This window comes from Rhea americana, unplaced genomic scaffold (assembly GCF_003343005.1).
Source record: "Rhea americana isolate MKP2758 unplaced genomic scaffold, rheAme1 scaffold_151, whole genome shotgun sequence".
Lineage (NCBI taxonomy): Eukaryota > Metazoa > Chordata > Aves > Rheiformes > Rheidae > Rhea > Rhea americana.
The window spans coordinates 1,192,410-1,203,326 of record NW_028185606.1 but is presented as its reverse complement, the minus strand read 5'-3'; the positions used below and the strand labels follow the sequence as shown (position 1 = coordinate 1,203,326).

The 10,917-nt window shown below is 42.1% G+C and overlaps 2 protein-coding genes across 2 annotated transcripts; one reads left to right on the top strand and one right to left on the bottom strand.

Annotated features, from left to right (window-relative positions):
* The first annotated feature begins 34 nt into the window (after positions 1–34).
* CACYBP (calcyclin binding protein) lies at positions 35–8,236 on the top strand. Its single transcript, XM_085299648.1, has 6 exons — positions 35–184; positions 1,176–1,371; positions 2,055–2,151; positions 2,745–2,844; positions 4,596–4,690; positions 6,575–8,236. Exons 1-6 carry the CDS (start codon positions 167–169, stop codon positions 6,732–6,734), a joined length of 666 nt encoding a protein of 221 aa, XP_085155774.1. The 5' UTR covers positions 35–166; the 3' UTR covers positions 6,735–8,236.
* Positions 8,132–10,662, bottom strand: MRPS14 (mitochondrial ribosomal protein S14). The gene is made up of 2 exons (XM_085299651.1): positions 10,474–10,662; positions 8,132–8,633 (listed from the first exon to the last, which is right to left on the bottom strand). Exons 1-2 carry the CDS (start codon positions 10,576–10,578, stop codon positions 8,451–8,453), a joined length of 288 nt encoding a protein of 95 aa, XP_085155777.1. The 5' UTR covers positions 10,579–10,662; the 3' UTR covers positions 8,132–8,450.
* Between the last annotated feature and the right edge of the window lie 255 nt (positions 10,663–10,917).

The window sequence follows — 10,917 nt, the reverse complement described above, 5'->3', positions numbered from 1 at the left end:
GAGGGGATGGGGCTGGTGACGCCACTTCCGGCGCGTGAGCGCCGTGCCGAGGCGGGGGGCGTGGCGCGGCGCGGCGCGGCGCGAGGCCGGGAAGGTTCCAGAGGCGCCGCCGCGAGTCGGGAGCCGCCGCCGGGGCAGGAGCAGGAGCGCGGGCACGCGCCGCGCCATGGCCGCGCACCAGGAGGTGAGGGGAGGAGGGGGGCGACGGGAGCCGCTCTGACAGTCTCGCCGGCGCCCCGGGGGGCCTGCCGGGCCCGGCCGCAGCGCGGCCACCTCGGGGCGGGGGGGAGGCTCGGCGCTGTCACGGGGTGCCCGCTGTGGCACTGGCCTCTTCCCCTGAGCGCTCGGGGGGCCGCCTGTTGCCTCCGTCGGCGGTGGAGCCGATCGTGCCGCTGGGTAGTTAACTCGAATGCTTTCCTTCAGGCGTGGGAAAACAGTTCTCCGCTGATGAGGTTGCTCGTTGTAACGTTTCTCTTTCTTGAGCAAAGCTAGTGTTTCAGAGCTCTCTAAAGAGCAGACAGTGGTCGTGTTGRGTATGCCCACCCCCTCCCGAATCATATAATTCTGCGATAAATCACTTAAAAAGGAAGCACAACCTCTTACCATTTCTCCTCATTTAGTGTTTGAGTAGTTTTGGTCTTGTTCTCTTATATTTGCTAGCTCTTAGAATCAGGAACCTTATCTTGAGGGAGAAAGTAGGTTAATGATGTACTGTGAGATGTTGCTTTTGATTTGAGCAGCTGACAGATATACAAGGCTGGAAGAGTGAGATAGCTTGTAATCTGGGKCGTACATTTACCTGCCTTTAACCTTCTCTTTCTGAGTCTTCAGTCTGACTGCTGAGTGCATTGGTCACTTTTCCAGAGGTTGTGCAGTATGTTTTTAGCGTAGTCCAAAACCTTTTGAGGTGTTTTATATGTTAAACATCTGTCAGCTTCCATTTTTTGTAACTGAGTAAAACTTAAAGATTGAAATTGGGAAGTTAAAAACCTTAATGGCTATGGAGTAAGAGACCGATGGATGGCTTTGCCCTGGGGAAATTATAGAGGGAGGTGTAACTTGACTTGCTGAGTCTGAATCCCAAACTGACAGAAGTGAAAGAGCCCAGCCACGTGAAGCCTGAGTAAAAAGAGCTATATCTAATGGTTATGCATGATCTTTTATTCTTAAATCAGTTGCAGAAAGATTTGGAAGAGGTTAAAGAATTGCTTACGAAAACCACGAGGAAGCGGGTTCGTGATGTCCTCACGACTGAAAAACACAAGCTAGAGATAGAAATCAAGAATCAGCCTCCACCAAAGCTGAAAGGCGATGCAGGAGAAGAAGAAAAGTCATCACTTGCAGGATATACAGTGAAGATAAACAACTATGGTAGGAYGGCTCTTCTACACAAATAATAAAGCTCAGACTTCTGCTTTGAATAAAATACAGGGGTATTTGTGTGAGTTTTAGTTGCCATTTAGTGTTAGAAGAGCATTCTCAAATGTTTATAGCACACCACAGACCCCACTAAAAAGCTACTACATGGTTAGTGCTTTGTCCCAACCGCACTGTGTATTAGTTCTGTTTGTGTAATACTCTTTCTTTACTGGGAGAACACATTAGTTAGTGATCCCTAATGCACCTACTAGTATTTTTCCATTGCTTAGGGCTTAGCAAGAATGGAAGACTAAGCTTTGGCTTCTCTGCTTGCCATGTAGGTAAAAGGAGAAAGAATTGCTTGAGATATTTGTCATGTAGAGAGCATAAGAGAAAGTGAGTCAAGGGAAGTGCAGGAAAACTAGGCATCTACTTCTGGCTCCCCCTGCTCAGACAGAGCTGCTGTCCTTTTATCTGTGCTGGTATATCAGACTTTCCAGGAGTTAGAACAGTGCTACGTGCTAGGACCTCCTTTTTTCCATCAGATTGTTCTTGAATAATTAATGTTATCRTTCTGAAGATGGTTTCAGTAAGGCACAGTTCATGGTCATGATCATTGCTAGGGAATGTCTTTTTTRTTTTTTTTAATGAAGTTTTTGAGAAAAGTTAGAACTCGATCTCTTTCTCACTTGCAGGTTGGGATCAGTCAGATAAGTTTATTAAGATCTACATCTCTTTAAATGGAGTCCAGAAGCTCCCAGCTGAGAATGTGCAGGTGAATTTCACAGAGAGGTGAGTTATAGTGTTGCACCGTACCAGGAAAGAGAGCATGAATGTAGAACATTACCAAAATGCAGGAATGTGTTGTGTTGAATTTTGTAGTGGTGTTTTTTTTAGCTTTAACTTTATTAAAAGTATTAACTCATTAATTAATCATTAACAGTATTAACTTTTAATAGTACTTTAGCACATACACTTACGAATASCTCTCCTTAGTGGGTGTCAGAATATTTTAATTTTACGAATGCTCATTATACCTCCTCATACTTGATAGGATATGTAATGTTAGACCTATTTTCTGATGGTGATAGAACTGAAATGTAGATTGAGGGACCCTCCCCCCACTTCTTTCCCAGGTCATAGGGGTCAGTGAGGTAGAAGTTAGGAAGAACGCTGAAGTTCTTTATTTGTTGAGAACCCTGGATGAGTCCTTTTAAGTGGTCAGTATCAARTCCTGTTGAAGATTTGAAAGCCTATTGGCTTGCTTTCCCAAGAAATGTGCCTGTTTAATGGTTTTCAGACACTGTTCGATGACAGAGCTGAATAGTCTTACACTACTTGGAACTTCTGTTTGTGCCCTTCCTCCCCTTACCTTCTGGTTCTAGGTCATTTGATTTGCTAGTGAAGAATCTGAATGGGAAGAACTATACCATGACCTTCAACAACCTCCTGAAACCCATCTTGGTGGAAGGCAGCTCTAAAAAGGTCAGTGTACCTCTTCTGTAGGTGCTGAATATCTATGTTCATAGCCTGACTCCAGCTCAAGAGACTGAGCATTGACTTTCAGTCCCTGCCTTTATGTTAAGTCTCTTTAGTATATTCATGACTTTCGTTAATCTGTAGTTGTAATAATTGTAGAAATATTTTCTGGAATCCTTGGGCTTCTATTTCAAAAGATCATGGTCAGATACTGAAGATTTTCCTTGTARTTCTCCAACAGAATTTCAGAAATTACTGACAGTTAAGCAGAAAATTCCACTAGGTATGTTTATATGCTTGTGCTTTCAAACATCCTCAAAAAATTCTTTGCAACTACAAGGGCTAGAGACTTGTCTGCAGTTTTAAATCATGGATAGTGTAAATAGGCATAATGCCATAGTTTGTCTGTGGTCCAAAACCTCCTCTGTCTTCACTAGGGTGTGTTGCTCCAGATTTAAATTCCAGGAACGTTTTATTGCTGATGATTGCAACTTGTAATAGGGTCCTTACTCTGCTTCTTTTAGCGCGTTTTCATATCTAGGAATATGTCAGATATCTCGTGCAGTTGTAAGTATTTGCTGTTTCTATCTTGTGGCATCTAATGTAAAGAGAAAATAGTTCAATTCCAAATTCTTCTGTGCCCTGAAAAGTAGAACAGTGTAAATAAAACAACCGAGATAATAAGGGTGATGCTCTAGAAGTTTTCAGCAGAATATGGAAGCAAACTGTGGTCATGTACTTAGTGAATTATGCTGAAGCTCCAGCAGAACCTTGACTGCTGTGGCATGCAGGAAAATTTAGGTCAGGGCTGCAATCAATTAAACAGGCTTTGCAATGTGTTTGCAAATTACAAGCAAAGGTTAAGTAATGCTCTGAAACTAGTCTCTTATCCCTGGAGAAATAAACTGGGTGGGTCTCTGCCTGAACTTAGTGGCTATCCTTACAGAACTCTTAGATCATTTGTCTTCTGAATAGTAGAAGTGAAGGTGGCAGTGCAGCTCAGACTTAGAGGTGGGTTGGGGGTTTGGAGCTGGAAGAACAGTGTAAGGGTGTAAGTTGACATGCAGTACTAATATTTAATGCTGTTTTTTGAAAATGTGAATTCCACATATTCTTTGTGAGCAAAATGTACAGTAATGGACTTAGAAGGTAGAGTTCAGAATGCTGTGTTATTAGTGCTGCAGGTACAAGTGAACATCAGCAATGTCTGCTAAAGGTACTGCTAGTGTGAGGATAGGCAGGAAGAACTGGAGATGAGAATGAAAATGCCTCCAGCAGATCAGTGCTTTTGTGTGACAGTTTAAGGTGCGTATCTGTGTTACTTGTCCAGATTTCTACTGGTATGTGAAGTTTCTCCSCTTTTTAGTTTACTTTTTGTTGGGCCTTAAAATGCTAGTTTTCCAGTTCTTTTGAAAGGTAAATATAGCCACCATTTAGAGGCAGTCATAGGTGGTTTTAGCATCCTAAGAATCACTGAATGGTCCATTTCTACAGTGCTGTATGTTCTGTTTTAATATAGACTAGTAGTATACATAATTGTGCCATTTTAATTATCCACAATGAGTTTAATACTTGGTACCCTGAAGCTGAGTATATGTTTACTTCTATACACTACATAAATCAATAGCAGAGGTAAATATTTCAAGGAGTTGTAGATCTACAAAGAGATTTATATAATCTAATGTCATTCATTGTGGTTGTGACTAGCATCCTTCTTTGGAGGATTCTAAATTCACGTCTTGATATTCTCCATACAGATAAAAACAGACACTGTCCTTGTGATGTGTAAGAAGAAGCGGGAGGAAAAATGGGACTGTCTCACTCAAGTGGAAAAAGAAAGCAAAGAGAAAGAGTAAGTGCCTTTTCCCCCACTTAACCTTCTGTTTCTTGTTTGACTGAAATTGTATTAGGATCACCAAGAGAGCAGGTATGTGCTGTATCAACTATGCGATTTAACCATAAGAATTGCTCAATTTGAGGACAAGCTCTTAAGCTATTTGAGAATTGTTAAGCTGGGATTCTTTTGGTACTAAGATGACTGGCAGTGGAAGAAATACATTTCAAGCTGCTAAGTTTGCCACTCTTCTACTGTTTTATTGCTAATGATGAAGGCTGCATCATAGGAAATAAGTTAGATAGGACCCTGTACGGAGAGTGCTGAAGGTAATTAACCAATTCAGGATTCGTTTATATCTTGACAGCTGCATTCCTTGCAGGCACTGCTCTAACAAGGTTTACTTTTCTTAGGCTAAGTGTACGTGTACTTATTTTCCCCGCAGCTATGTTGGTTGAAGTAATTACTGTTCTGTTGCATTTGTGTGTGAAGTACTTGCACAAAAGCATCAGCATCCTTTTGGTAAAAATAGGCCTTTAGTTATTTTGCATCATTATATAAAATACCAAGCTGATTTAGATCACTTTCCTTAAAGTGGTAGAGGGCAATTGTACAAGCAATGTAGAGACTGGATATGAAAGGGTGGCAGTTTTGCTGGGTGGTTTCACTGCTTCCTGCTGTCAGGAGTCTGCATCCAGAAGAGAATGTGTGCACCCACACTGAGGCCTGGAAGCACTCGCTTTTGTATGGTTCTGTCTTGCAGCTTTCTGAAGAGGAAAACAGAAGCACCCTACCAATGATTATTTTGCATATGCTTGTAGGATGATTTGCTAAAACTGATCAATCCTATATAACCAGAGCTGAATCCAGAGCAAAACTACCTTCCCCTCTCAAACCATATCTTTGGAGATCAGGAGGAAGTGATCTGACTACTACTGCATGTTGCTAGAGTAGAGTGATAGGGTCGCTTGGTTAAACCTCCATCTTGTGCAAAGAAGTACTCCACATTGGCTAGCCCAGTCATAATTAGTATTGCATCCGTATTCAAAATTTTGAGGATTTATAGTATGGCAGGTTGGAGTCACTTCAGAAATACATCTTCCAGATTCTGCGTGCTCAGCTCTTGGAGATTGACTGTTAGCCTCATACTTGGAGGACTTGCTCCCCCTGTTGATCTGTTTAGATCTGCATGCTTTTCAGGTAGCCTTCAGCTACCCTAGTAGCACCTCGGAGAATTTAGAAGATTACTTGAAGAGGCAATTTTGACAAAGATGACCAGAGGGCTGTATATTGCCATGTGGGACATGTTTTACCCAGGTGCTTATGACCACATGGGTGACAGCATTTGTCAGTTGGCTTCGTAAGTTGAGAAAATCATTTTGAAGTGCAGTTGTTAAAATCAGTGACTTGACCTCTGGAGATTAAACTAAAAAACGTGAAGTAGTAAATGCTTTTTAGTTTGCAATGTTCTGATATGGTCAGTTCAAGAGGCTCAGAGTGTGGTCATTTTTCTGTTCTTTCTTTCTGTTAAACTTTCATATAACTACAGAGAGAGATGTTGGCATTCTCTGTATCTGTTATATTCAGCTTCTGCTTCCTAAGATTAATTTTGGGTAGTGCTTCAAGGATCGTTATTTGCTGCAAAATGCTTCCTATCATCCTTGATGGGACAACTCCAAATATATTATTTTTCATAGACTTGCATTTATACTAAATGTACGCTTTAGGTTTTCCCCCTACTTAGAAGCCAAGTCAGACATGACTGAAGATTTCTGTAGTCTGAAGACTTTGTCAAAGCAAAATTCTTACTGTTACTAGGGTATTTCTAACAAATACTAGTGTTTACGTTTTTGCAGAGAATTGCAGATATGCCAGGCCTTTTCATGTGCATTTGTCTTGCAGGAAGGCAGCCTATGACACCTCAGATCCCAGTGAAGGGCTTATGAACCTTTTGAAAAAGATGTATGCAGAAGGGGATGATGAAATGAAGCGCACCATCAACAAGGCTTGGGTTGAAAGCAGAGAAAAACAGTCCAAAGGGGACATACCAATGGATATTTGAAAGTACTCTAAGGGCCGCCTTAATACTGATCTTCCATGTGAGACTTCCTGTGCTGCAAAAATCATTGTTTACACAATCTTCTTCCAAGCAAAGACAGTCATTTTCCATTTCAGATTGGAGAAAATATTTAAATAAAATAGCTTATAAAGCATTTCCTTCAGTCAAGTGGTTCACCATTTCCTGAAGAGTGGAACATAGTATATCTTTACCCCTCCTTTAAAAAAAAAAAAAAAAAAAAAGAGTAGAGACTTTTGTGAAACTTAAGAAAGAATGTAAAAGAAAAGGAATCCTAAACTAAGATGGGTCGAGTTCACTTATTGCAAGTGATATTTGTGCCCATCTAGGGCTAATGGCTTATGTCAGTCTACATGGGTGTGTGTTTTATTACATGTGGGGTAGCATGTTGAACTGTAAGACATGTAACAGGCAGAAATGCTGAAGAAAGCTGAACTGCTATCTCAGGACAGTGCACTTGCTAGTTGAGCAGAAATATTACGGTCTTTATGCTGTGGTACTAAACCTTATTACTCTCTGAAATGAATTACTGGCTGTTTAACCCCTTACGGTTTTTGAAAATGAAGACAACTCTTTAGCCCCTGTGCTAATTGTGACTTCCTTGGAGCCTCTTTGAAGTGATGGCAGTCACAGGAGAGCAYTGAGCTGCTGATACAGATACTGAGTTCTCCCTGCCTCTAGCAGTATATGAGGAAAAGAGAAATGACCTCCATTATTCCTTAACAAACTATCAAAGGTTTTAAGGTAATAGAGAAAGAAATATGTTGAGGTAACTTATACTCCAAAATTTGACTAAATTGGAGGTTGTGAGCTACTGTCAAATTGCTGCCTCTGCATCTTCCATCTGACAGTTTACTTGGCCTGTTTATTGCAGCCTCTGAACCCTGCTGCTGAGGACAAAGTAGCTGTTTTGCCTCAAATGTCCTGCACTGAGAAGGAGTACAGGGCAAACAAGCTCAGGCAGCAGGGTTCCTTCTGGTTTCCTTCCTTGCTGCTTCCTTAACACTTACCTATCTCCCAACGACAGTTTTATTTGATGTTAAATCAACTGAATTAAGCAAGCCATTACTCTCCTGTTGTGGTCTGGACTAGGACTCGTTCGCTACCTTGTTCCTAAAACAATGGACTAAGGTATGCACTACAAGCAGGAGAGGAATATTAGAACACCAAGAGGTTCTTTATCCACTCTTTGCCTACCTGTTAATATAATTAAGGTTGCATTGCAAGAGTATCTAAGCTTGAGGCCACATGTTACTTTCAATTCATGCTCATCCTTGTTCACAGAATAATTCTTTGCCCACTTCTGCAATTTTATTTATGCTTTTATTGAATTCACCATGGTGAACTTAAATGTGTTGTGCCAAACAAACTGCTTGAATGAGTCTTGTGCTGTATGTCTTTATTTTTCATGTTCTTATTACAATCCTCAGCATAGTTCTGCAACAATCAGGTAGTGATTGTCTCAAAATAAACCTGCCTCTAACAGAGACTGGCTTAGTGCAGTTATGCTTTTTTCCCCCCCATCAGTTAGCTGTTACTAATCACAATCCAGTAAGTGAACTTTATGAATGAGCACGGCTTCTCTTCCTCCCCATATTAGTCTGGTATTTATACTGGACTCCTAGACAGGACAACTGTGCTGTAATTACTTGAATGCACAATCTGAGCCTGATGGTGTGAACATATGTCCATGCGATGGATCTACCACATAGCTCTCTGTATCCCAGACATTTGAGCATGGTCAGCGAAATGGCGGAAAACGATTCTACTAAGCCTCCAACGCCGCTTCACCCCTCGAGGCCGGGATGTCAGGACACACCTATTTCGGATTCTCACAGGGCAGCTGTCCCGGGGCAAGGCAGCAATCTCTTTATCAGCCACTTCCTAAAAACACAAGATGATGGCACAGAGCTTAAGAATGTTCCCCAGAATTTTGAGGAGATATATTTCCAGACCTCAAAAACTAGCTGTAGGACAGTTATCGCCACAAGTTTCCCTCATTAATTGAGTATACTTCACKAATTGATAAGGAATGCGTTCATGTCCTCCTCACTTCATCTTTTTACAGCATTGCAAAATGCAAAATGCTCTGCTTGGACACTAAAAATTTGACCTTATTACATTTGGAACAATCATAGGCCACTAACAATAATTTAGATCTACTTGGCCTTGTCTATGTTGCAGGGTGGTCTAGCCCTTTAAAGTGACCTGAACTTAGTTTCATGTATTCCCWGTTAACTGCTTTCCTATGTAATACAATTTGATGCCAATAAAAGGGATTTTATACAGTTCACTTTGGAAGGAGCTGTAAGGGAAGGAGAACAAGACAAAAATCTCTCTCTCCTAATGAGAAGGCTTAAGAATGATTTCTCTGTGTACATGTTTTCAGGAAATGCCAGGTAGTGGCAATTRAAATTTCAGAAGAGTAAGCTCAGTAAGATCAAAGAAAATGCAAACTAAAGGAGGATGCTTGAGTTTAGGTAAGCATCCTGAACTGCTGTAGTCTTAATTTGCTCTACTCTAAAGGATGGAAGGGCTCAACGGATCCTGGGTTCTGTCACATTAGGAAGTCACAGAAAGACAACTGGAGGTAAGAGCAAGGTTTGATGCTGGGTTACACAAACTCCCATTATGCTGCATAGAAAGTGCTCAGCAACAGCTTTTCAACACTTCTAACGAACTTTAAACAAAATTGCTGAAAATCAATAACACAAAGGCATCTCACCTTAAAGAGCAACAGATCAAGACAGCCACCGCATGACTTTCAATGTTTTTAACAAGGTCAGTAGGTCTACTTGTCTTAAGACCATATTTCAATTACTGTTTTTGTGCTGTTACATATACCTGTATATATAGTCTAGTACAGCCACACACTTGCAGATTTTTTTTTTTTTGGCTTACGGAATCATTCAGATTTTTTAAAGCAAGCAGCCTATGGTTTCAGCGGAGATCTGTAGCCTAAGTATCTTTTAAAACTTTAAAATCAGAGTCCAAATAATATTTTGTAGGGGAGGAAAAAGTTATTTTCCCTGTGTCTTTCCTTTGCTCTAACTGCTGCTACAACTCTTGAGTTCAGAAGGTGACAAAAGCAGCTGAGGAATAGCAAAAGAACCAGTGGCAATCCCCCTTCCCCCCCCGCCCCCCAGAATAACATCCGACACAAATTATTTACCAAGAGAATTGTAAAGTCAGGACGTAAAAGCAGATTCATACTTATTCTCTCTRAGGATGTCTAAGGGTGAAAGGATCTCTCCAAAACCAGGTGTGGTCAGTTCTAATGCATTCAGGAATATTAGAAGAATACTCCAAATACTTGCAACTACTCCTAATGCTTACTAATGCAARCTGAGAACAGGGTAGGGAATGTGCGTGCTTTTAAGCAGAGATCTAACTCCCACATCTGACACTGCTTTTACATGCCTGTAGCTCACGCAAGAAGTGAGATATTTCAAGCTAAGTAAGTGGTTTTGGCAGGATCAGGCTTCCAGATTTTTAAATGAATGCAGGAGAAAAAAAAAATACTTGGTTTGTTCAGGAAACTATAAGAGTGACCATAAATATCATATGCCCTACAGGAGATTTTTTTTTTTTTAATGTATTGATGCTTTTAAAGCAGCTCCTGCAGCCCAGGACCCGTCGGGGCAGCACGGGCCTCGCAGAGGCTCGCGTCCCGCCCTGGCGGGGTGCCGGTGCAGAAGCGCAGCGCCGGGCCGCGTGGCTTTACCTGCAGCTCTTTGGGCAGGATGGTGTTCTTCCGGATGGCGTTGATCCGCAGCCGCTCGTCCGCGTACTCGTACGCCAGCTTCCTTCTCTTGACRTCCCGCAGCATCCTCCAGTCCACGTAGTAGCCCCGCGCTTGCCTCGGGCACGCTGCGGGGAGAACCTAGTTAGAAAGCACCGYGGGTTAAAACGTAAAGCAGTTGGACTCTGATACAGAAGCCAAGAGTGAATTTATCTTACAGATGATACAAATAACCTTGAGGTTATCCAGGCTTTAGTAACATCCCCCCCTCCCCGTTACTCTCAAGGGCTTCGCGGCCCTCAGGCACAGTCCTGGAGGCGCTTCCCCGCCACGGCCGCCCCCCTCAGCGCCAAGCCCGCTCCGCCGGGCCAGTGGCCGCCCCGGAGATGGCGGGGAGGGAAGGAAAGAGGGAGGGAAGGAGGCACT

What these genes read in the sequence shown, in the direction of transcription:
- CACYBP (XM_085299648.1), top strand. An exon ending in CAGGTGAATTTCACAGAGAG is followed by an intron (nt 2,152 to 2,744) that starts GTGAGTTATAGT and finishes TTCTGGTTCTAG; the next exon opens with GTCATTTGATTTGCTAGTGA. An exon ending in AAAGAAAGCAAAGAGAAAGA is followed by an intron (nt 4,691 to 6,574) that starts GTAAGTGCCTTT and finishes TTTGTCTTGCAG; the next exon opens with GAAGGCAGCCTATGACACCT.